Consider the following 24,697-nt stretch of genomic DNA (forward strand, 5'->3'; position numbering starts at 1 on the left):
CGTTCAGCAAGTCACCAAACAGGGAACCAGAAGGATCATAATGCCAAGATTCCAGTCAGCCGTGTATAAGTGGACGTCGAATTGGAAGTCCAATTGCTGCTGACTTGATCATTCTTCAATCATTCTCACTCAGTCATAACCATGGATTCACAACGAAACTTCCAGACTCTCAAGGGAAAGGTCGCTATCGTTACAGGCGCTTCTCGAGGCCTTGGTGCTGGCTTTGCTTATGAGCTTGCAAAAAGAGGTGCAAAGGTGAGAAATCTCCCAGAAGTGTCGTTAAACCTTGCTGAGCATGACAGGTCGTCGCTACATACACTTCCCCAAGCAGTGAAAAGCTGGTGAAGGAGTTGTCCAACAAAATGGCATCGCTCGATCCACCATCAGAGTGCATTGGTGTTAAAGCAGATCTCAAGGACGAGTCATCTCCCGCTGAGATAGTCCGAGAAGCAGTCGCTGCATTTGGTTCTCAAATAGATATTCTTGTCAATAATGCTGGCATGGAAGTCGTCAAATCTCATGCTGACATCACGACAACCGACTTTGACTCAATCTTCTACCTCAACGTTCGTGCTCCTCTCCTCCTCCTCCAAGCAGCAAAGCCCTATCTTCCTTCCTCAGGCGGTGGTCGTATCATCAACATATCCTCCGTAGGTGCCCGATGCGGTTTCAAGAACCTCTCTCTATACTGCGCCTCCAAAGCTGCACTCGAAGGACTTACGCGCTCATGGGCAGCTGAGCTGGGTGAAGAGGGCCATACGGTCAATGCGGTCAACCCTGGACCTGTTCAGAGTGACTTGTTGGACAATATTCCCAAGGAGATCATTGATATGCAGAAGAAGCAGACGGCTGCAGGAAATAGGTTGGGTGAGGTTGATGATGTTGCGCAGATTGTTGCTTGGCTGGCTTCGGAGGAGAGTAGATGGATCACGGGACAGGCGTTGTCTGCTAGTGGCGGATTGGAGATGTATTAGTATCTCATATACTCGGTACTGTAGTACGACTGAAATAATTACTAGTAAGGTTAGAAGTTGAGGAAGACAATAATATGATGCTCATGGGAAATGCATGCCCCTATCGCCGTCCCAATAGCCTCATTTCATAAATCACAAATCACACATTAGTCAACTGCACATTTCTGATTCAGGAGTGCACTAAAACCATCATGATTTTGACATATCCGCAACTTCAACATCCTAGAATGACTCCTGCGCCGGCCTCAAGTCCAACTCATGGACCCAAAGCGAACTCGGCTGCTGCGAAAGCCACAAATAAGTCTGTCCAACGTCCTCAGCCCTCATATGCTTTCCCGTCCTCGTTTCTTCAGTATCCTCATCCGTAATCCTTCCATTCGCTATAGCATGAACGCACTGAACACCAAACCTGCTATGCTCTTTCGCGATAGCCTGAGCGACCATTCTAGCAGAGGCGCGAGTCGCCCCATAAGCTGCATAGCCGGTGTTTGTGCGCATAGCACCCAAGGTGCCAGTGAAGATAATTGTGCCTTTCTTGGCACCATTTGTATCGGCAAGAAGGGTCTGGCCGCCGTTTTGCTCGTACATAAGCTTGAGAGCTTCTTGGGCGAAGACTACTGCACCGGTTGTGTATACCTGCATGCTTTCATTGAACCCCTCGGGCGTTTCTTCGAGGAAAGGCTTCTTGCTGGCGTGCTTGACGTGATAAATCGCCAGCTTTAGCTTGAGATCCTTGAAGTCGGGGTGATTGGCGATGTCTTTGAACGCCTTGCGTAGGTTCTCCGGCTGAGTGTCTGTAGGGAAAGAATGGAGAACTCCATTGGTTTCTTTACGGAGTGAGTCGCGTAGACTGTTGAGGTTGTTGGGGTTGCGGGCCAAGAGGGCGACAGCGAGATTACCGCCATCATTACGGGCGAGAACGCGAGCGATGCCGCGGCCGCTTGTTGGACCGGCGCCAATGATGATTGCGAGACCTGAAGGCGCCATTTTGTGAGTTGAGGATGTTTCTTGTTAAAGTTGTTGTCGAATGGTGGTCTTCTGTCTGTTTATTTAAATATCGGGTCGAATACGTCATGCCGTTACTTTGATGATGACTCTCTCAGCCGTTCAGTCCGAAACTGATCAGGTAAAGATCTCCACAATGGAACGTCAATTAGAAGTATCTTGTATATAACTAGATCTTGCAAAAGGTTCGATCCGCCCTATCTTTGCAAGATTTGACCTGGAATAAGACTAGTTGCTGTGTTGAACATGTCTATATTGTCAGGTGTCTATTCTCATATCATCCGTCAATAACGTCCATCAGATGATTTCCAGGAATTTCGTTACTCACTCCCTGTAGGAGACGAAACCTATTTGGGTTACTGATCATCCAGCTCCAGACCTTTCCTCACCTTCTCTCGTCTCCTACGAATCATCCGCATCCGTTGTCTTGTCTTCAAGGTCTTGCGGCGCCAACCATTTCTATAATCTTGCGGCCATGTCGAGGGATGGGATTTCTCTAGATACTCGTCTATTCGCCTCTTCTTCCACTCCTGTCCGTTGAGCTGAAAGGTGATACTTTCTATGATGTGATCGTACAATTCTTGACAGTATGGCATCGTATCAGTTCTTACACTGAAAACGGCGTCCAAATGAGAAGTCATGAAGTTGGCGAGTCGCTCCTCAGGTACCAGGTCCTTTGTGTATTCGATACAACTCCAGCGAAGCCACCAGGGGTTGTCCTTATCCCTGCAAGAGAGCTTGGTGTGAGCGGCGCCGTTTGTTGGAGCGACGACATTCACCTCGATTTCGTTGATGACGAAGCGCTGGTTATTCCGGAGACCGAGGTATCCAGGTCCATGCTGAATCAAGCTTACGAGCAGTTCATAAATGGCCCAAACGGCGCCTCCGGGTCCTGCATCTCCGCCTGAGAAGCTCAAGCTGTCTTTGAAACGATCGTCGAGGTCGTCGGTAGGCTCAAAGATGCGGATAGTCGATGTTACTTTGTCGATGTAGCGTGATGTCGGTCGCTTTGCAATATCACATGTAGGCCAGAACCCATAGTTCTTCACGAGCATGATATCAACGTGATAGTTATTCGAAAGCCATCTGAAGATGTCCTGGACCTCGACGTAGAACTGCTTGCGGACCAGAAGCAGGCTTAACGATTTGTTCCTGGGCGCCTGTTGCCAAACGCCCCTAGGCCTCCATCCGTATCTCATATCTCGAAGAGAGTGAAGGAGCTGATCTTGACCATGCTGGCTCTCTGAGGGACTTGATGGTGCCACTGGAGCTGTGAGGACAAGCCCCAATATCGCCTGGCGTAGCTCTAGAGGAATATTTTGCAGTTGCATGATTGAGAATTGTTTTGGCCTTCGGGCAGGGCGAAATGGGACTGTTAGACGAGCTCAACCTTTCGTTGAGGACTTTATATAAGCAGTGTCTCTTGTCTGTGTCGACAGGCTGGCAGGGTCTTTCAGCAGTGAAGTAGCCCTTATATAGTTATGGGTTAGTTAGAGTCGCTTGGCGAACAAATTAACCTTTCAAGGCTTATTCATTAAGATTTGTGCGTACTTGGACCTGTTTGGCTACATGAAACCCGTCAGAGGTTAAGCTTTGCTTCAGTTGAAACATTACATGGGCGCTGGTGACACGTCACCTCAGGAAGTAGGAAAGCACCAGACCCTAATATAAAGTATTAAAATAAACTTAGGCTAGATTTATCTAAATATTTTTATCCCTTTTTATAAATGTCTTGAGTGTTCTTTCCTCCCTTAGGTAGAGTAAACTCAAGACCTGTATCCTAACTAGTAGAAAGTAGACTTTTAGAAGATTCATTTTTTAGTGCTTAAGTCGAGGGTCAGAGGTTTTTTTGCTCTCTGAGGCTTGTCACCCAGGTCTATTTCGCTACATGATGTAAACATTTAAATACAAGCTTAAGCCCAGATATTTGCTTAAACCCAAACTTCACGAATTCGAACACAGGCTCTCTATACTCAAAATCTTCGTCTAATCCCATTTTACTCGGCCATTATGCATACATTCCCTGGTATTCCTCATAAGCTAGAGCGACAGCCGTAAGTGCAGCCGAAAATGCCTCCCACGTCGCAATTACTCTCCAAGCAGGTCCTTGCAACCAAAAGATTCTGGCCGAAATAAATCGTGCCAAGGTGAGAGTAAAAAAGCCGCGATTCTCTTGGTAGGCAGCCAGCATGTAGTAGATGCCGATGCCGATAATAGCGACTGAAAATCCGTTGAGTGCGGGGAGGGCTGAGTCTTGGAGCTGCTTTGCCGCGAGAGCCTTGCGAGGGGAGATGAGATTGCTGACGCCGTGATTGAAGGCGCTGAGGCCGAAGATGAAGATTGTTACGGCGGTGATTGAGGGCATGTTGATTGTGGGCTTGGCTGAACTTGTTTTACCAAGAATAAGGAAAAGGCTCCTGTGATTCACGGACGAGTTTTGATGAGAACAGATCTCAACATTTCTTTACCTTGTGTGCAGATCTAATCTGCGAGGTTTGCTAGGGCTTACATGAAAATGCAACTCGTAAGCTGCATAGCTGAGTGACATGGCGTTTTCTGGTCACTCTGATTGAACAAGGACTTGCTTTTCGACATAGCATGGAATTATCATTAAATCGAGTCACTTCTCATCAAAATGTCGGTCATAAGCTAAAAGCCGAGCTATTCTGCCGTCACAACAGTACAAAGGAAAGGCACATGCCAGAGGTAGCTGACATACTCAGTGATTTGCTATCAATATCTAACCATGCTGCATCTGCTTAGATGCTAGCAACAGCGACCTTGGCAACGAGACCAAGGATACCAGCAGCAGTGATCACGTCGTCAGATCTCTTGAATCCCTCCTCGAAAGGCAAGCGTTCCTCCTCTGCATAACGTTAGCATTCTTACGATATACTCAACGGGCGTACTTACGGAACAGTGTCTTGACCCATTCAGTCTTGGCATTTCCATCGTTCAAATTTCCAAAGACAGACAGGTAAAGTGCAGTCTCGATGAAGCTGAACTGCTGGAGGTCGGCAGGCAGCGAGAACTCTGGGTTGGCAGCTTCAGCAGCCTTGAGGCGATCCTTGCGAGCCTTGGCGGCGGTCGCGATTGAGATGGTTGGCTCGGTGAAGTGAGAGGCAGTGGCGGCCCAGATGGTCTCATTGAAGCTGTGGTTGTCGCCGAAGAAGATGTCGGCGCGGCTCAGACTGCCGTCGTGCTCGATGACTACTTCGATTAGCTTGTGGCGTCGTGATCTAGATGGGATACGCACCTCCATGCTTGTTCAGGTCATCGAGGTTGAAGGTTCCGTTATTTCCAGTGGTAAGAGCCTTTGTGCCAACAAGGGTAGTCGCAGCTGGGTCGAGGTTGATGGCGTCGGTGAAGGCGACGATCAGATCTTCAAGCGAGATATGGAGGCCGTCACGAGGGAGATATCCGTGATTGGCGACCGCGTTCACCATGGGGCAAGGGCTTCGGCCTGTAATTATTAGCCACGATCTACCGATCGGTATGATAGGACCTACGATCAGAGGCCGTAGGTGCACGCCATTCATTGCTGGCGCTAACAGCCAGAGCCGCAGAGCAAAAGAAAGCAACGTTAAAAAGCATCGTGATATCTTCCAACAAAGCTCAAAGGATACAGAACCAAGATCACAAGCAAGGACAGTCTCCTGACGACATTTTATCAACATCCATCTTCCCCTGAGCGACGATCATCTTTCACATTCTATTTTAGCTCCCTCCAATTTATGACGGTCAATGCCGAGGCTCACGGGCGAACTTGCAGAAACAGGACGAAGCCGTTGGTTTGGAGTCGCGAGATTGGTGCAAAATCGCCGCGCGACTCGGACGAAAGATGCAGGTCCGGAGATGAGCCAATAGTAGCGATTGTAATTACCATCTTAAAACGCCATGTTAATGCTTGGACCCCTTTTGTTGTGGAGATAGAGGGTCCGGGTGGTGAGCCGAGCCTTAGGGAGGAAAGAAAATTTACGACCTTGACCCTAAGTAATAAAAATGCTTAGGTAAATCTAGCCTAAGCTTAGGGAGCTCTTTGCTAAGTTTATTTTGACACCCCATATCAAGGACCGGTGTTTTCTTGCTCCCTGAGGGCGAGCCTAGGGCGAATTACTCGGAAAGGCAGCTCGTGGTGCCCTGCAGATATTTACGGGTTTTATAAGTTTAAGATGGGATTTGATCCGATAGAGTTTCGGCTTGCATGTCTAATTCGTCTTTTGAAGATAGGTGAGCGGATAGACGTCTATTTTTGATTCGTAATTGGTCTTGATCCAAATACCAATCACACTATTTGCAGCAAACCAGGGAAATGCTCGGACGTAATTTCAACATCCTTCAAAGTCCGCGGCATTTCCAACTCCCGGATGATAAAATCAATTAATCCCCAAGATCAAAGTCTCCGTCGGAAGCCTTCTTGTCAGCAAGCAGAGACTTTACGGTATCTTGCTCCAGCAGAATGTCCACTGAACGCCTCTGCCGATTGTTGTTGGCGTTCTTGCAGGCGTTGAACATGCAGAATGCTAGTAGGGGGATACAAGTAGTACCGCCGTGGCCGATGTTGAAGGACCCCGGCTGATGGCCTATCGCATGGCTTGCACTGAGAGGTGCGCTCAAAGAAACCGCGCGCACGGCTTTGGCGACGGTAGTGTAACAAAAATAACGAGCATCGAGATCGTTGGGGTCATGTTTGCATCGTAAGAGGCAACTAGCTACCAACCTAGCTGAGCTCTAAACATAAGATGATTCTATTGGAAATGTATCTTCAGAATTCTAGCTCCTTTGTCTTCCTGATGACATTGTCTAATCTATTTTTCTCTGGATCAACGTCAATCCACTCCAGGTCAATGGGCCAAGATGAATTCACCTGCTCCTCCATTGCCCTGTCTTCCTCACCCCCTTCCTCTACAATATCCACCTCTTTGAGAAGAAAGCTATTTTCACTTCCAATGCTGCCCTTTAGTAGACGAAGCACTACTTTGGCCACATAACAGTTGATGCTTTGGTCTCCAAGACCTTTGAGAACAAGGACGACAGTCGATCTTCGGCTTTCGAGATCTGCCATCTCAGAGTTCTCCAAGTTCTTTGCGTGCATGAAACCTACAAAGGCCAGCAGAATTATGATGAATATGTCGTAAGACTCGAATCCGTGCCGCTGATAGTATAAGCGTAGTAACGTCTCCATCTTTATCTTGGCGCCGCTCAAAACCTTCTGGACGCTTTCGTCAACCAGTGCGGGAGCTGTTGTCATGCGCAGTGTCTCCAGGAGGTATACAGTAAGGTTGTAGTAGTGAATACTGAAGAGATTTAGCATAGGTCAAGGGCTCAACGGTTAATAAAACTTACTGGAGCTTGAGCTGCCAGGGAAAAGTGATTTCTGTTGCTCTGAGACCTGGCGGAAGATTTCGATACCAGCTGTCAAGACGGATACAGAAACCTTTGATTCTGTCCACAATGGTGTCTGGAGTATTCTTGAAACCCGAGAAAAACACAGCAGCAACATCATTCATGATAACTCGGAACTCAGAGAATGTTCGAAAGGTATTGGCATAGTTGATCGATACGGGTCCCTTCGCTGATGGATAGCGCAGCCCGAAGTCTCCATAGCAGTCATCTTGAGTAGATAGTTGTATGCTAGGAGGCATGGATAGTAATGGTGCTTTGAACACGTGAAAACTGTGGACGCTATTGTCTGTTAGCTTCGTCATGGGGCGAGGAAGCGGGATTTACCCTTGTAGCCCGAATAACGCCCATGCTGTGAAGGCCCTCGCATTATACTCAACATCATCGCTATTTGTGGTCGGCGTAGAGAATAGATGCATTGCATGCGCAGCCGCAACGGCCTGGGTCAGATAAGATCTCCCCACCTCATCGCTACCATTGGCATCATGCACAATCGACAGGACAATCGCAGCCTGGATATTCGTAAGTCGAGCATTGCCAATCTCCAGCTCCCATAGTCGGCGTGCTTCTGCAAGGAACTGATACCCAAGAGTCCGAGGATTCCAGAACTGCGAGCGATGACTCATCTTCGAGTAGCCGTGCTGAAGACAACGTTTTAGCAATGACTGGCCTGGTAGACTACGGGGTCTTACCTACGCAAGCAGATGCAAGGACTGCATGGACTAAAAGAGAGGAGCAGTATTTGCTTCGGCCTGTTGCCATGTCTTCTAGAAAGTAGTTCTTTTGGAAGGCTGGGTAGAAAGGGTATTCTGTCATGAAATACGTCTCTAGTAGCTTCCGTAATAGCTTATTATCATCGATGATGCACGTCCATTTCCGTGCGTCGATATGGTCTAAGAGAGGATCAACCATTTCGGCTGCATGATACGGAGCCTCGTAAATTATAGGATACTCTGTCGGCGGATTATCACCATCTGATATCCTCGCCTCACCTAATGAGTACTTATACAGCCATGAATCAAGGTACTGGTTCCCTTCTTGGATCAAAAAGCTAGGCATCTCTTTGCGATAAGGGAACTCATACTGGTAATAGTGATTCGGCACTACATGTGCCTGTTTTTGAAGGTCTGCACGTTGAATATGGTCAAGTATCGACTCAACATCATGACCGCTCTGAATTCTTCTCAAAATATCAGTACCTTCATGCATTGGCTTTGTCGCTAGAATACGGAAGAGTTCCTGGTACGCTCCCTGCTCTTCAAGGGTAGCACGGTAGTGGCACGCGGTCCTTCGTCTGACGCACTGTAAGCACCGAGGTTTGGCGCCGTCGCACTAGAAGAAAACCTTGTTAACTCATCGTCTCGCACACTAGGACAACATGAAACTGCGCACTCGGGACTTGCGTTGCCGACATGGTTCACAGGCTAAGGTGATGGCTTTACGGCGTCTTCCCAGGTTAGGGACCAGTGGTGGACTCTGACTCAGAACATGGAGACTTTCAGGGGCCGGACCTGGCAACAGACTGCGAGGCATGTTCGACAGTGAGTGAGTAGGTTTACTAATGCAACCGAGTGCTGTAGAGAGTATAGACTAGCACGTTCATGATGAAGAAAGGGCGGGGTTTGGAGAGCCCTCACGTGAAATTTCTTTCACCAATCATGCGTTGGAAATGTCTCAGGTACCAGTCAGTGACGTCCTCTATACCTCTACGTAATCTATCTTTGCTTTTTATTACGAGGGGCTGCTGCGTTGTGATGTAATGGGAAAGAAGGGTTAATGGACAGCACCATGGGCAGCATTTAACCTCCCTGTTCTCCTCGGAATATTTGGGCCCGGGCCTTGTGATTGACTTCGTAACCCTGGCTCGCTCCAGGTCGGGATGTGGCGATTGTCGTAGATCGGGCTCTCCAGTCCACGCACTAACTGACTAACCAGTGCGCTAATGCAGGGCACGTCAAAAGCGTTTTCAGTGGAGTTGAAACATTTTTACAGGGAGGATCCCGCTGGATCCCATCGCAGACCAACGTCTTTCATCGTTGCATTCGATCTGTTCACTCATCTCCCTTGTGGATGTCAAACAGCTATAATCCAAAGGCTTAGTCTCGTCCTTCAGATTCCATCCAGGAAATGTTTGTCGTGACTGTTTTGGCGGAAGCTCCCGTGTATCACCTCATGAAACACCTCGCCCTGACTAGCCGCGTGTCAACCTCCACCACCAAGCTGACGTACAGTACAAACAACCAACCCACAACACGATTCATAGCCAACCCACCCACGTTAAACGCCACAGACATTCTCTTCCGCCGTTGATCGCCCCACGCTGCAACCCGGTATCCAATATGGTTGTTCCAAAACTCATCCGTTTCGTGGGGCCCTTGTGCCGGTTGACGCGTTCTGTGAGACTAACAAAAAGCCAAGTTTTGCAGTTTTCATCCCGAGTTCCAGAATGCGGAGTTCCGATCTGTTGGGAGTGCGAGAGTATATGAGCTTTTGTTCTTCCCCTTGTTGAGAGGCTTTTGGTTCTGATGTACGCTTCGCTGTAGCCATTCCTTCTGTACGGCACGTTCACTTGACTGTTTCTTCTTTTTCGTTGTATCTACTCTCCTTTATAATGAAGTTCTCTTCGGTTCTCACGAGCGGGCTCGCATCTTTCACACTGGTTGCTGGCCTTCCGACTGTTACATCACCAAGTGAACATTCTGTTCAACAAGTCCGAAATCCCGTATATAAGCGCAATGGAATTGCGGCTCTCGACAAGATATATCGAAAATATCACATCGATCTTCCGGAATACCTCGAAAGCTCATTGCTTGCTCGTCGAGACAGTACCGGCACCGTCGCCAATAAACCTATCGAGAATAATGCCGAGTGGTTGACACCAGTTCAAATCGGAAATCCTCCAAGAACATTCCAGATGGATCTTGATACAGGATCATCGGATCTTTGGGTATATGGTTCAAAGGTAGCTACTGCAGGCGGTAGCAGCAACCGATACAATGCCTCCAATTCCAAGACTTGTGAGGAGATGGCCGGTGCAAAATGGACGATCGAGTATGGTGATGGAAGTGGCGCATCAGGCCATGTTGTGAAAGATACCGTCTCCATCGGCGGCCTGTCAGTGGAGGCTCAGGCGGTACAAGTCGCTGACAAAGTACACGAGTCTTTTGCGCAGCAGGAGGAGTTAGACGGTCTCTTGGGGTTGGGCTTCAGGTCTATCAATACGGTTACTCCAAAGAAACAAAAGACATTCTTTGACAATGCGAAAACAGAGCATGGAGCTGGGGTCTTTACCGCGGATTTAAAGCATGATGCCCCAGGCACATATACTTTTGGCGTCATCAACAAGACAGCGTATGAGGGGGATATTACGTATACGACTGTCAATCCATCGACGGGAATGTGGACATTCACTTCAACGGGATATGCCGTTGGAAAGGGCAATGTCACCAAGACCCCCATCACCGCCATCGCCGACACAGGGACATCACTCATGTTCCTCCCCGAAGCAGTCAACAAGGCGTACTATGCCCAGATCGACGGTGCCAAAATCGACGCAACAGCGGGAGGCTACGTTTTCCCGTGCGACACGAAAATGCCCGACTTTACGTTCTACGTGGGAGAGACTGGTATCACTGTCCCGGGTGCTTACATGAATTTCGCACCGCTTGAGGGACCTGTCCCGGGGGGGAAGGAGGGGAAGAGAGAGGTTGGGACTTGTTATGGTGGATTGCAATCGAGTGCGGGTGATATCAATATCTTTGGTGATATTGCGCTCAAGGCGGCTTTTGTGGTGTTTGATACGGAGAAGACGAGGATTGGGTTTGCGAAGAAAACTTTGGTTGGAGTTGAGTAGGGAAAAGTTATAGATATCACAGCGAATTACACTCTTTTATCATTCTATATACACATGTTTTATGTTGGCAGTGGATAATGCAATGCTGCCTGCTCAGTCTTTGTGTTGTGCACAAATGCACAAAGTTGAGCAAACACACAAAATCAAGAAATCGCGCACAAAGACGAGTTGTGTGCTGCTCTCCACTTATGCAGGGGCATGGCTTCCACTAATTGTCTCCGTTGTCTCTCCAGTTGAGAAGTACCTCTGAGGGACCCACAGTAAGCACGATGTACCTTTTTTCACATGCAGGAGTCTCTACGATAACGGCTCTGATAAGATAAGAAAACCACTCCCATGTCCGCTCAGCACTAGACATCGGATCCGAAATTACACTGTACTCAACACCAGCAAATATTCAACCCAAGTGTTTGTTCTCATTATCATGACTTTCGTATATTCTATGAAATCACGCTCTCATCAGCATCTATGCAATTTTAAACAGCGGTGATCACTCCAGGTCCGCATCCAACAGATGTCAAATGCCATCCAACCGCTCTCTCAACGTTCCTCAATATCTGCGGAACATGCTCGCTCTTCATGTGCATCATGCCCAGTACAATCCCAGCAAGGCATGCACTCCCAAACTTTGCGACACCATGCTGCAGCACTTGTTTGACGCCCTCTCTGATCTCAGGGTCACTGCACTTGAAGAGAACAACAAACAACGGCTTCATCACGTTGTTATCCATGAAGCGGAAGTTTGCTTGCGACCCTTTTAGCTCGCCGAGTATACGGTGCGTCGTGGCAATGATCTCGCGGTACACGGGCTTCGCGTCGGGTAACACCTTTGCATCCGTGTTGAGCTGTAAGTGGAGACTTGACAGACACTCCAGGTACAGTGCTTCAAAGACACTGGCTGTCACGTAACTGTGCGGCTCCTCGTTTTTACGCTGCTGCGTGTAGCGGTATAGCAGCACGAAACCGTTGTGCCAGCTTGAAAGGACCGAAAAGGCTCTCTCCCATGTTGCTTTTGTCGTCTCTTTCTCGTCGTCAAAGAGATGATGAGCTAGGTGATGCTGCGCGACATCCCACCATCGCAACGCTTGATCCAAATCGTGAAATGAAGAGGGCATTTTGTCTATGGAGTATCTGTGTCTTCCCAGGCATCGCTTCGCGGCTAGGAACTCGTCCGTGTCCCCGGTGATACCCAGTCTCAGGGCCCAGGGGTAGGTACTCAATCGCTGTATCATGTCAAACAGGGCATTCTCATAGTCATCAAATACTAAATCTGATAAAGATACACCTTCTTGGGCACTTCGTTTACTGAGATATGCTTCAAAAAGACGAGCAGCGTGATCGTGGTGCAGAACAGCTGCGTGCATGTCCCCGCGAAGGATATCGTAGGTGAGAAAAACAAGAGCCACGTGAGTAACACTACGCAGCGCACGGAGTGTAGAGGTAGCAGTCGTTACAGCACGTACAGTACGTGTATAGTACTGAAGTGACAGCTGATGCGCCTTATCAGCAGCTACAGAGTCAATGGTAGGTTGCGTGAAGGCGTTGACGGCACCACCTAGGGCACAGCACGTCTCACGGACAGCAGCATCCTCATGGGCCAGCTGAGGCGTGATGGTAGCCAAGGTGTTGTGAGGGAGGGTAGTGCCCTGCTCGTTGGACCAGAGGAAAGTGGAGAACATGTCATATTGCGTCTGGTCTTTGAAGAGCGAGAGAATGTAGGTTGGCTTGGCCAGGATGCGTGTGTCGGACTGGGGTGCTGCACGCGTGGTCGCCACGGCTGTAGCTGTGGTGTTGAAGCTGACGGATTGGCTCAGCGGGAAATGACATGTTAGTCCGACGGCCTTGCACCGGTTACAGATTGGTTTGCCCTCATCACATTTCACTTTGCGGCGTCTGCATAATATTAGCAACAATCTTGTATTTGTCTGTCTCTTCTGTCTGCACGAACTTGCACTCTTTACAACCAGTACGTGTCTTGAAAGACTTGGTCTTTGGCTTCTTAGCGGCATTTTGGCCCGAGCGATCTGCAATGTCAAGGACAGCCACATTGGCATTCGGGATCTAAAGGCGACCAAAAGATAAAACATGTAAGTAAGCCACCGACGACATGAAACGGGTCTGCCCTAGCGGCAATCTTGTGCTTTTGTGCTCACCCGTGGCTTGTTGTTGGCCGGGACCGAGACGATCTGAGATGCTGACGGGTCGCCGCCGCGAGGGGGCTGCACACCGCCACCACTAGAAGAAGACGAGGCAGAGGCAGAAGCCTTAGGTTTAGGCTTGAGAGCTATCGTCTGCTCCATCACTCGCACGCATTTACCCTGTCGGGACCGAAAGAGTGTGGCGTGACTGACGGTATGGGGAAGGCGAGCCAAATGCCCGAGATGACACGAGGAGGGGGATGCGTTGTGAGTGAACTGTTCACTTTCGGTGGAGGAGTTTCAGAGCGTTTAATCCTACTGTATCCACATCCGGTGACTCTGTATCCAATCATCACTCAGCCTGTGCGAGTTACTCAAAGGAGTTAGGGCTGGGGTCTCGTTTATTTGACCAGATTCCGAATTAGACAGGGATCGGCGCTTTGGTGATCTTGGCTACCCGTCTCAAAACCTCAGCTGCATTCTGACTGCATAAAGGCTCTGCAATAAGCGAGCATTAATAACAGATAAATGGTCATAACAGGAATGTTGTGCTTCGGAGTGATAGAGATGATGCCAAAATTTGCCTTGCTGGCTTCCTGATCATGTCCCAAGCTTATCATCAGTGCATACCTCGGTAATCAAGAGCTGCCCAAGCTTGTACTACAGACGTGATCTGCGGGCTAAATGTAAGGCCTTACTTGCTTTTGACAGACTGTTGACCAAACTTCGCTTACGTCTCTTTGCCCACTCAAGTTGGTTAGTCTTGATACAAGTGATCGACGTATCCTAGTAAGGGATGCTACACAAGGTCAACTTACAGGGTTGCTTTCTATCAACTCCCGTGGTTTTGTTATGAAGGATGAATACTACTGATGCTAGGGTACGACTGTTGAGTGAGAGCAACTGGTGGGTGGAGGTTCAAGTTTGCTGAGGTCCGGAGCGTCGGCGCAACATATCCCGCGTTCTTGACAGGACCTTGTACACGTACTAGCATGATTTTGAGCTCGACCATCTCATACATCCCGCTAGGACCTTAACTTATTTGATTCCTCTTCTTCTGAATATCTTTTGCCACACTGGAAGGTACACACCTCAATCTCTTACTGTGATAAGGTTAGGAGGTTCAAAGAGGCCTTCAGCACCCAGGCCACAAAGATACAGAACACCAATAAACACATACGGGCAAAATACTCGTTGCACTTTCTCGATCTCTTAAGATAAGACAGTATGGATTTCGGAATACCCGGAGCATCAATCGAAACATACTTGCGAGTTAGACTTCACAACAAACCGCAGCAAGTTAATTGAGATGGTAATTCAATATTCCTTTTTCAACCATGGACGTACTTGCTAGCCAGAAGATCAAACCTTTGGTAGGTAACTCTTCAGGTAAAAGAAATAAAGTTATTTTTTATTTTCTTCTATGTTACGGGTTATTAGCTCAAAACCTCTGCGAAAGGAAGTTACACCGTCCAATACCTTGACACCATGACGCGATACCTTCTATAACTTCTGTCAAAGCTTCCATACCGAAAAGTACACATCATTATATTGGTACATCTTCATGGTTGCGGGGTTAAAGCCTTAAAATCATCATCACGAGCTTGAAGAACGCTCAATAATAACATAAAAGGGACATCTCAAGGTTTTAGCTGAAAGGTTATTTACTAGAATCACGGAAGTTTCCGTTCAGACGATGTATAAATAGAACCTGTCTCCGCCCTCATCATGGAGAGGACACTGTGAAGTAATGATCTACAACTGAGAGTATAACGAACAAACTTGACATTCTCAGCCATCGACAACATACTTCTTTTATGAGACATGGCTTCTTCTGCGCGGGTCACAAATGTGATCTCATCAATCACAGGCCTGAAGGACTTCATTGACTCGATTCCCTCGGGTGCTACGCTTTATCTCGACCTTGAGGGCAAAAATCTCAGCTGCAACGGGACTATTACCATCATAACCACGCTGTAGTATATTGCCTACACTGCACTATGTAAAATGGGTAAGGCATCTTCTACTACAATGCATGCAACTCAAACTAGGGATTTCAACACCTGGCTCTGCCTGGTCGAGGTCCGAACCAAAGACATTCATGGCACTCTGAATAACTTGCGACAAGGGCCTCCACGACCGCTTTCGGAAGAGGAAATTAGCAGACTCATGTTCATCCTCGGCCATGTCTTCCACGCCACAGAAATGGCGCAGAAACTCGTAGACGAGCACGATGAAGACCAGAAGCGCGACCTGCAAGCTGTGTGTCAAGAGGCAAAGGAGTTTATGATTGCGGTGGATTGCATGCAGATTGCCATCTGGCGACTCAACCCCGATCGACTTTGTCTTAGTCACAAAGGGCGTGTCCGCTACAATCCCTATGAAGAACCTATTGACAAGAGGAGAGATTCGAATTGGTGGTATATATGATGGTGTATGGATTAAATTGCTTTCATTCTCGGCTATATGTTCTTCAGTAGCTTCTAAGACTTGAACGTGCCTGGCATAAATAGAATCACTTGAATTGATTTATAAACTCTAGCGTCCTTTTATTATCATACTTCACTAATATTACCCCGAGATTACCATGCTGCTTATGTTAAGAATGTGAGGAATCTCATTCATCATTGTAAATGTAAAAGCTGCTGTTAAGTTAATGTTAAATTGTTGCTGTATAATAGAATACTTAACAGAAGCTGGCTGCAAATTGTCCCTCTCTCATAGCTCAATTGGTAAATTTGATAACCCTTTAGCAGGAATTTAAACCTGGAAAGATACTGATTAGTTGGTAATCCTAGATTATTGCTGTGTCGTTATGATGCCTGTGTATCTCAGCCTTCATGACCGCTGTAGAAACATGTCTAAACTGAATCCTATACTATACTGTGGCAGTGCATAGCACGTTTGAATTAGGTGCTGTTCATTTACGACGCTCTTTGTTTGCATGAAGGTATGAGATCTGGATTCTGTTCGTTGTAATAGCTGCTCATGTTATCCTCAATTAATGACTCAAATGAATTATATTCGAAGGTGTAACTTTCTGTTCTCATGACACAACATTATTAGTCTTGACGAACTCAGGATGAATAAAAAGCATCTGAAACTGATCTAAGTATTGTATCATCCACATGTGATAGCAGCAGAAGAACTATAAATAAAGCTGCTGTGGCTCATCAATCCTGGTACTGAATAGTCACCATCACTTCAATCCTCAATTGCAACATATCGCAACCTTATAGCAACTTACACAACAATTCAACAGACCAACCACAATTCTCTCATCATTTCTAGCACAACGACCACTACTTTCAAAGACTTGTCAGACCAGGCCATGACGCTCATCGCCTTAGTGTCTGAAAAGATAGAAGCTGTGAGAGAAGCTTCTCGCACAGCTTCTAAGAAAGAAGTCGGAGAAATGATTAGTCACCTCGTGACAATAAACGATCTCATGACTAGGATGGATGAACTGAAGGATGGCCCAGACCAAGAGCGAGGGCTAATGGCCGTGCTCAGGCTGGCTACTGAAGTCCATCTTGAAGTGTAGGGCATGTTTTTTGACGTCTGGGGACATTAACCTGATTGCTTGTAAGAGCTTTCACGGTGCCGTTCGTGACAACCCATTGGTACACCGGATTGATCAGCAGGAAGCAAGTTCGCATCATAGGACGGAGAACAAACAGGAGAGTATATCGGGAGTTCTACTGATAGATATACGTGTAGGTCGAGCTCTTGGGTATTGAAGAGTCTCTTTAGGTAAGACTTAGGTGTCGCTAGCATTAGCAGTAAGACTGCACAATTTATTAGAAACTTAACCGGTGCTTGTCATCACTCCTTGACCGAATGTGCTAATCTTGTTTGGTTGCTTATAAGCATGTCCGTGATTGCGTCTGCTGTAAGGTACTGATTTTATAATATTAGTGTTACATCACTTCCGTGAAGTGCTTCAAGACGGTCGACAGCTAACTTTTTTCTGCCTTATAGTTGAATCATAAAAGCGTGATTTCGTTGGAAGACTTTCGAACCCAGAAAAGCTTAGCCGATAGGTCCAGGCTGTTGGCGCAAAATAGCATGTTTGAAAATGTCCCATTTACTTACAGGCCTCCAAAAATGCTGTAAGAGAGCTGCACAGATATGGGAGGCTCTAGTCTTCCTAGTCATGGCGCCTGTCGATAATCGTGTTTTCGAATGGACATTGTTCAGATTCATGATGTTCCTCTTCTAGTGTGTTCAAGCTTGTTTGCATACTCACTGGAAGCGTACCCAATCGTGCTGTGGTCTGGTGTACATTACACACTGCAAACATAAAAGGCCTCTTTAGCAAAATTTCCCCGAACATACAAAGGAAGATCTTGTTCAATCTCGGTGTTGTGTAAGCGTCTGGTTTCGGTAACAGAAGAGGATGAAGAAAATCATGACTTGCTTCCAACAATGAACTTCAAGTTTTGTTCAAGCCCTAGCTGTGCATGATGTAATGTTCATCTCTGTTAGCAGGACTTAAGAAAAGAACACAGTCTGGTATTCAACGATATAAAACTCTACTATCCTAATTAATAGGACATGATTGCTACATCCATATGGCTCAAGTCCACCATCTCTCAAGTCTCAAGCATTACCCGGGAATCTGAAACTTATCACCAGCATGGCTACCAAGGCACCAGCAGTTATGCCACGTATCGGCGTCTCATACAGCACATTTGTGGAATTACTTTGCAGGATCAACAAGGGGACATTCAGGGACGCAGCAATTGACACTCTAGGAAAGGTACAGAAAGTCCACCAAGCTCAATCGCGAATCCTAAAATGCTACCCTGACCTTACGACCGTTATTCTTGGAACCGCTAGGCCGCCTTCCCACAGATATCCATCACAGAATGAGATCGATGAACTCCTCGGTGACCTGAGAAGTGTGAGATACTTTTTGTTTGACATGGAGCATCGGTTCTGCTCTGGCCACGAGAATGAGCGGAATATGTTGCAGCCACTGGGGGAGGTAACAGCAGACTTGGAGAGACAGCTGTATTGTATTCAGTTGGCTATCAATAAGTTTGATCCTTATAGAGGACCTAAGGATATCTTTGGCATGTATTGTGGTGTTCTTGTAGATGAGAATTTGGCCAGAACTGGCATAGAGGGTGGCACAGGTAGGATTGAGGAACAGATGCAGGAGATGGCAATCTAGATGGGTATGGATTACTTCAGAAAGACACTATTCTTTGTACAGTCACGAGTTTAGTGATTGGTGGCTGATGCAGAGTCTCAGTGCCAGTCATCCCAAATCTTTGACCCAAAGCACCATTTAGTCTTGGAAAATAAAGAAAATATGTCTAGTAAATGACCAAAAAAAAAAAGAAACCAACGTCGCTTTTCCACCATTCATCACCTTCCCTCGTTATCATCTGCCAACTTGTACCCATCGACATTCCAAGTCGCCACACTGCCATAGAAATGCCACAATCATCAACCATTGTGGTTCAAGTTCAAGTTCCCATGCATCTGGGAGAGATCTCCCAGCTCAAACCCCGGCACATAGCCCCAGGCATTCTCGTTCCACCCTATAAGTGACGATGTTAGTTTTGGAACATGAAGCCATGGGTGAACAACTTACCGAGCCCTCCAATATGCCCGTGCGTAGGTACTCCGATAGAGGGCATATGCATGCCGTGCATTTGCGCAATGCTCGCTGCCTGTAGCTGATGGCAAAGGCAGGCTTGCGCAACTGGGGCCTGGTGCATGTGCATCATTGTGCTGGGTACGAAAAGCGGAGGGCAATCCTCCGCATAGAAGATAGACCCGTGTCCCGGGATAGCTGTGTAATGCGTTGCCACCGAATATTCAGCCGGGGTGGCGGGCGACGGGTCAGGGCTTGGCGATGGGTTTTTCAAGTCCTTATTGCGCCTCACCCTGGACTTTGGAGCCTCTTTCCTTACACGCGGAAGTTTGCGGGAACCTCTCCTGGGTGGGGTGCTGGGGCTCTCCTGGTTTATTTCCTATATCAGTCAGCTTTGTTGTAGAGTGTTTGTCACGGTCTATATCTTGCCTCATCCATGTGAGCTGCAGTGCGCTTAGGTGCCGCTGAAGGGAGTGGTCGGCGCTGCACAGCACGCTGTGATGAGGGGGTCTCTTGGAAGGCAGGCAGTAGGTATGGTCGAATGTTGTTGTTCTCAGACATAATTTGAGAAGGTCAAGATGTTGGGTGATATGATATGAATGAAGGGTAAAGTTGCTCAAGCGCGGCTGTGATGCTAATGATAGTAGTTGCAAAGAGGAACTCCAATGGAACCATCTATGGAATCAACTGTTCTTTTGACCTTCGCTGAGCCCTTCCATCATTTTGAGAATCACGTGTCTAGTTGTCAATTTGTTTGTTTGGTATGGTGATGTATCGGAAAATAACCGTTTGGTGGGTATCCACTATACGGCGTGGCGTTGGAAATATGACGGGAATCAACGTTAGCGATGTGCTACTGCCCTCATTGACTGGCAAGGAAAATCCTTGTCCCATGTCTGTGCTGCTGTAGAGATGAGGTGGGCGGGAGATAGGGCTGCTGCGTCATGGGGCAGGTCCAACCTGTTGGGCCCTTTGCCGATGTTGTGAAGATGTATGATTACTTGCGCTGTGATATCATGGGGCTGCCAGTACGACGATACTTTTTGGCAGTCCAGGTTCTCGACTTGGCTGTCCTTGCACTCAGAGGAGCAAAGTTGTGACTGTAGGTGATTTCATTTCATTCTACCTTGGAGACAGTTCCATCACTTCATGATGACTGCCATGCTCGCACTAACGAACAGCGCCACGAGTCAACAAATCTCAGAATGGGCTTTCTATACTCTCCCGTTCGACATCGAATGTTCTAGAAATCCTCTCATCTACGTGTCTCAACAAGTGCCAGCCAACACTGACGCATGGCGTTTTGCTATGACCTCTTCTTCAGTGACAGTGTTGGCAAGCGTATGCACCACCATAGCTATTGTCGTAGATGGGTAACAGGGGGTACTTCCTCACATACTAGTTGAAATGTGATATTTCCCATTTATTGAAGCCTAGCGTATTCGCATTACCATCTAGCATCGGAGCTGCCATGTTCTAGCGCTTCTTTCCATCAGATCTCAGTCTCCACGAAACAGACAAGTAAGACCAAGAGTCTCACCGATATTTCGGTATGTGACTCACTCATTCTGTTGTCTGTCAAATGAAGTTTAGACCGCGGTTATTGACATTGGTCGCCATCACCAACCGTTTGGAGGTGAAGTTGTTGGTGTTGACAGTGGAGACCAAACGGTTCGGAGCATCTGGGAGAGGGGCCGGTCTCCACTTTATGCCGTCCCGCGTCTGTCCCCAGTTCCGCCAACATTTGGAGATACAGGATGAAATTGCCCTTTTCTGTTACGTCCGGTCTGGATGGGAATCACTGAAGCGAGATGAGTGTGAAACCATCCATCTGGGCACGTGAGACGCCCTTTGCCCTGCTGTATTCAAGCCTGATAGTGTCTTAAACGGAGAAGATTTAATCGTCACCGTGCAGTAACGATGGGAGACGCCTCAAATGGTTGTATTCCGTTTACTGGTGACCGGCTCATCTTCAACAACATGAGAAGAAAAAAGTGCAGACACAAAGCCTCGCACGATTATATTTGAGCCATATTCGACTCAGGAGACAAAGGTCGTGGTCGATAGCAACAGTGCTCCCCATGCGGAGGAGTATCGTGACTGACTTTGATGAGCACCCGAGGGGAGGGGCAGTTCAACATTTTGCCCAGATTCTAACGCTTGCATAAAGTCAATAAAATGGCATAAGCCCGTTCTACACAAAATGGAAAATTGATAACTGCTCCCAGCCACCGTCACCTCTGTCTTCCCCTGTTCTGAGCAGTCTCACCTCAAAAATGAGCCAGCCACGACAGGCAAGCACGCAGAACACGAGACACACGTCTTCCCGGCCCCACCTCGTTCCCCGACTCACTGCCTACTAATACTTAACGCGTCGGGGCCAACCTCGTGTGTTGCACACGACACACGCTAAAGCCCCACCAACGCGTTTGCTATCTCGCGACGTGAGCAACCGAAATTCGATGGCTGGAGAGGCATAGGAGAAAGGTACATTGAGAGCGACGAGCTGGAATGTACCTTTTCGCAAGGTGAATACCCTTGTCGAAAAGACAGCAAGGTCTGCGGCTTGGCGTTGCACAGCATTTGTTAGTGCAGATGATTTCGGGTGCACTGCACTGATGATGCAAGGCCCCAACGTTGAGCTGACAGCGGCCTTTGCTCTGACTGCCACTCGCCTCTTGGTCCGTTGTGAATGCCACCTTGCTCGACTTTGCATGCAGCGATGGTGAGCGAATTCGGAGGCTTGGGCCACCGTTTCTTGCGCATGCTGACGTCTCTTCGCCCCCCAGACAACAATGAATGCCGCTTTGCAGTGGCATCTCCAGTCCCGCTCTCGTCCCTCCCGCCGCCAGCGCTTCCAGCTCTCGTTCTGCCGAACTCTATCCCGTCACGTACCTCTTCCTCCCGAGACGATGCCCGCTATCGCCGATACTACACTCCATGCTGGCCTTGGGCTGCCAAGACTTTCCTGTCCTTGGTGTGAGTGGCGCACGTTCTAGCTGTCGCTGTCGCTGTCGCTGTCGCTGCCAAAGCCTGAATGTATGCCCTGCGCAGAGCGGGCTGTTGGCGATGACACTACGATGCTTCCTGTATGCGCCAACGACAATGCCACTGCGGCCGCACACGCTCGGCTTCGTCTCTTGCGCAATGTGAGGTATTGTTTTGGTCCATGATTGATCTATTCTACGTTGCCTGTATTGATCTACAACATGCTTTCGCTGTTTGTTCAGACCTAGACATCAGGCTCAACCTCATCCACCGTTGGCACTTTGTGCAATTCGGCTCCAAAGAACTTTGACACCTCCTTGACACTATCCCAGATGATCTGAACATCCTCCTTCGACACCCCAATTCGTCGTGTTCCCCGAATATGCCAATGCGTCTCCAGCGGGAGATTCTGGCTCATGATCGCCGGCAGCACCACAAGCTGCGTGTCCGTGTCATCCAGAACCTGCCGATCCGATAAAAACAGCCCATACGTGATCTCCGCCGAGACCCATGCGAAATCCTTGTGCGCGTCAAACAATCCCATCGTATCCCCCGCGTTTCGAGTGTACACTTTCTTGAACCAATCGATTCCGCGGTCGTGGTTTGCTTGGTCGGCCTGCCATCCGTCGCGCGTTTGGCTAAAGTCTCGGTCCTCAGGCTTTTCGACCTGCATGATTGACAGGATTGCTTCAAGGGGTTTGCACACGCCGACGAGGATGATGGTCTTGACGAGGGCTTCGCGGAGGCGTCGTATGAGAGTTTGGCGTGACTCGCTGGTTTGGTAGGCTTCTTGACGAGTGAGGTATTGGTAGAGAGCTGCTGCTGCTTCGGGGTCGGGACTGGCGGAGAGGCAGGCGATGACGAGGAGATACCAGCGCTGGTCGCCTAGCTGGGTATCTTTGAAGCGGGTTTCGATGTTTTGGAAGAGCTGGGATAGCTCTGGGGTGAGTTCCGTAGGAGCCATTGTGACTGTTGTAGATTGGGTAGAGGTTAATGTCCGTGAGGTGTTGGCGATGTGATGATCCAAGGAGCATTGAGCTTACAGCTTCCTTGTAAGACTTTGGTGGATAAGGTTCCTCCCCCTCTCTGCTTAACTCGGCATCTCGGTAGCCACGTGGATCACTGTAGCGACACAGTAAACTCAATTAAGATGATTCGTTGGTGGTTTCATGTGAACTGTTACGTCTCATTCCATTCCACAGCGCGCACACCTTGAAGCGGCGGTGGCTATTCTATCTTGAATCTCCCCGCGCCGCCATCGGCCGCTGACCCCGCATCCCGATTGAGCTTGAGCTTGCAATTCATGAGCTCGATAAAATCTGAACAGACTGAGAGGCCACACAAGAGCTGCCCGATATAGACATAAACTAAATGGCACCATGAACATATTGTTCGCTAGACCAGCTATGAGATGCGCCGACAAAAACGCTACATAGTACGGTCGGTAGCTCGACACACTCCCGTAGGTTCCGGAGTCGCTGGATCAACTGCCGTGCCGTGATTCCTTGTCCGCCATTGAACATTGCACAGCACATGACAAAAGACATAGACCAACTCAATAACCTGACCGGACATTGTCAATATCTCAGGCTTATTTCGTATGCAAAGAGCTTTGCGCTGATGATGTTTCCCATCAATGATTCGCGCATCATGTAGGTCAAGTCATCATGGCCGAATCGTCCCATTGGTCACGACACAAAGAGAACATCACAATTCGTGATGCACATACAGCATGCCCAATCTTTTTCGCAGGATCAAGGTGCTGGGATCCGCCATTTTGAGAAATTGCTTATTTCTTCCTGTCAGCTTACCCGAAATCCGATATCTTACCTCCGCTGACAGCCTGCTCCATGGCAAAGTCCGACAAGTCCGTTAGCAGAGACACATATATGACAGATACTATATATGGACATACCTGCAAGTGTCGTGAGATTATAATAGACGAATGATACTCGCAGGATCATCCTGTTCAAGTCACCGTGATCATGGGCCAAAAAGCATCCTTGGTTGTTGAAGTCGAGATCGATGCTCCAGTTGAGGTCGTCAAATCACTTGTAAGGTATCCCCCATGACGATTTGACCTGTATCTTATAGCGTATAGTTCAAAGACTTTCCTCGCTTCCCAGAATGAAGCAGCTGGTCCATCGAACCAGTAGTCTCATCCAAAAAGATCGATGACTTGATGCCGATGGAAAAGATGAAGGTCGACGTCAAAGACGCCAAGCTCACAGCCACCCTTATTGTCAGTAATTCCATCCAGATCCCCTAGATCACATGCCTAACAAGTCTCAGAGAAACGACCCTGATGTATTCGAGTGGGAAGGGGGGTTATGGCCTCTTGTCACAGGTCGTCATAAGTTTAGCTGGCGAGCGAGCACAAAGACTCCTGGGGGAACGACGTTTACACAAAGGGAGAACTGGCATGGTCTCATTGTTTTTCTTTGGAAGCCTGGTTGGATTATAGGAAGAAGTGCAAAGAGGAATTTTGAAGAGTTTAGTGCAGAGTTGAAGAGGGAGGCTGAGAGGGGGGTAGCGGCACTGTGACACGTGAATACAGCCGGAATTTCTGTCGTTACCTATGACTTATTGTTTTGCTCACGGCGAACTTGAGCCTCATATTGTATACTTGTCTGACATATTTCCGAAGTTGGGACTTCCCAAGCATGGGTCAGCCTTGCTGGCTCCTCGCGTTTCATCCGACCGGCTGTCAAGGCTGCATTTCCGTTTC

General features: G+C 48.1%; 12 protein-coding genes; 4 read left to right on the plus strand and 8 right to left on the minus strand.

The window, feature by feature from the left end:
- Positions 1-141: 141 nt before the first annotated feature.
- Positions 142-974, plus strand: FFUJ_10452 (related to 3-oxoacyl-[acyl-carrier-protein] reductase; the record flags this gene model as incomplete). XM_023569238.1 has 2 exons in its annotated part: positions 142-255; positions 303-974. The coding sequence occupies 2 exons, from the start codon at positions 142-144 to the stop codon at positions 972-974; spliced, it is 786 nt and encodes a 261-aa protein (XP_023436481.1).
- Positions 975-1,196: 222 nt separating this feature from the next.
- Positions 1,197-1,961, minus strand: FFUJ_10453 (uncharacterized protein; the record flags this gene model as incomplete). Its single annotated transcript, XM_023569239.1, has 1 exon — positions 1,197-1,961. One exon carries the CDS (start codon positions 1,959-1,961, stop codon positions 1,197-1,199), a length of 765 nt encoding a protein of 254 aa, XP_023436482.1.
- A 374-nt stretch (positions 1,962-2,335) lies between these two features.
- On the minus strand, positions 2,336-3,310 carry FFUJ_10454 (uncharacterized protein; the record flags this gene model as incomplete). Its single annotated transcript, XM_023569240.1, has 1 exon — positions 2,336-3,310. The coding sequence occupies one exon, from the start codon at positions 3,308-3,310 to the stop codon at positions 2,336-2,338; it is 975 nt and encodes a 324-aa protein (XP_023436483.1).
- A 677-nt stretch (positions 3,311-3,987) lies between these two features.
- On the minus strand, positions 3,988-4,344 carry FFUJ_10455 (uncharacterized protein; the record flags this gene model as incomplete). The annotated part of the gene is made up of 1 exon (XM_023569242.1): positions 3,988-4,344. One exon carries the CDS (start codon positions 4,342-4,344, stop codon positions 3,988-3,990), a length of 357 nt encoding a protein of 118 aa, XP_023436484.1.
- Positions 4,345-4,738: 394 nt separating this feature from the next.
- Positions 4,739-5,573, minus strand: FFUJ_10456 (related to chloroperoxidase; the record flags this gene model as incomplete). XM_023569243.1 has 4 exons in its annotated part: positions 4,739-4,845; positions 4,893-5,189; positions 5,236-5,442; positions 5,489-5,573. 4 exons carry the CDS (start codon positions 5,571-5,573, stop codon positions 4,739-4,741), a joined length of 696 nt encoding a protein of 231 aa, XP_023436485.1.
- Positions 5,574-6,359: 786 nt separating this feature from the next.
- Positions 6,360-8,915, minus strand: FFUJ_10457 (related to nitrate assimilation regulatory protein nirA; the record flags this gene model as incomplete). XM_023569244.1 has 6 exons in its annotated part: positions 6,360-6,710; positions 6,847-7,276; positions 7,326-7,613; positions 7,710-8,023; positions 8,079-8,684; positions 8,775-8,915. 6 exons carry the CDS (start codon positions 8,913-8,915, stop codon positions 6,360-6,362), a joined length of 2,130 nt encoding a protein of 709 aa, XP_023436486.1.
- A 1,078-nt stretch (positions 8,916-9,993) lies between these two features.
- FFUJ_10458 (probable endothiapepsin precursor) lies at positions 9,994-11,235 on the plus strand (the record flags this gene model as incomplete). The annotated part of the gene is made up of 1 exon (XM_023569245.1): positions 9,994-11,235. One exon carries the CDS (start codon positions 9,994-9,996, stop codon positions 11,233-11,235), a length of 1,242 nt encoding a protein of 413 aa, XP_023436487.1.
- Positions 11,236-11,711: 476 nt separating this feature from the next.
- Positions 11,712-13,535, minus strand: FFUJ_10459 (uncharacterized protein; the record flags this gene model as incomplete). XM_023569246.1 has 3 exons in its annotated part: positions 11,712-13,128; positions 13,184-13,296; positions 13,389-13,535. The coding sequence occupies 3 exons, from the start codon at positions 13,533-13,535 to the stop codon at positions 11,712-11,714; spliced, it is 1,677 nt and encodes a 558-aa protein (XP_023436488.1).
- Positions 13,536-15,404: 1,869 nt separating this feature from the next.
- Positions 15,405-15,803, plus strand: FFUJ_10460 (uncharacterized protein; the record flags this gene model as incomplete). The annotated part of the gene is made up of 1 exon (XM_023569247.1): positions 15,405-15,803. The coding sequence occupies one exon, from the start codon at positions 15,405-15,407 to the stop codon at positions 15,801-15,803; it is 399 nt and encodes a 132-aa protein (XP_023436489.1).
- Positions 15,804-18,012: 2,209 nt separating this feature from the next.
- On the plus strand, positions 18,013-18,552 carry FFUJ_10461 (uncharacterized protein; the record flags this gene model as incomplete). The annotated part of the gene is made up of 1 exon (XM_023569248.1): positions 18,013-18,552. The coding sequence occupies one exon, from the start codon at positions 18,013-18,015 to the stop codon at positions 18,550-18,552; it is 540 nt and encodes a 179-aa protein (XP_023436490.1).
- Positions 18,553-18,830: 278 nt separating this feature from the next.
- Positions 18,831-19,542, minus strand: FFUJ_10462 (uncharacterized protein; the record flags this gene model as incomplete). XM_023569249.1 has 3 exons in its annotated part: positions 18,831-18,925; positions 18,979-19,360; positions 19,471-19,542. 3 exons carry the CDS (start codon positions 19,540-19,542, stop codon positions 18,831-18,833), a joined length of 549 nt encoding a protein of 182 aa, XP_023436491.1.
- A 2,671-nt stretch (positions 19,543-22,213) lies between these two features.
- On the minus strand, positions 22,214-22,933 carry FFUJ_10463 (uncharacterized protein; the record flags this gene model as incomplete). The annotated part of the gene is made up of 1 exon (XM_023569250.1): positions 22,214-22,933. The coding sequence occupies one exon, from the start codon at positions 22,931-22,933 to the stop codon at positions 22,214-22,216; it is 720 nt and encodes a 239-aa protein (XP_023436492.1).
- Positions 22,934-24,697: the final 1,764 nt, after the last annotated feature.

Source organism: Fusarium fujikuroi, chromosome FFUJ_chr10 (genome assembly GCF_900079805.1).
Source record: "Fusarium fujikuroi IMI 58289 draft genome, chromosome FFUJ_chr10".
Lineage (NCBI taxonomy): Eukaryota > Fungi > Ascomycota > Sordariomycetes > Hypocreales > Nectriaceae > Fusarium > Fusarium fujikuroi.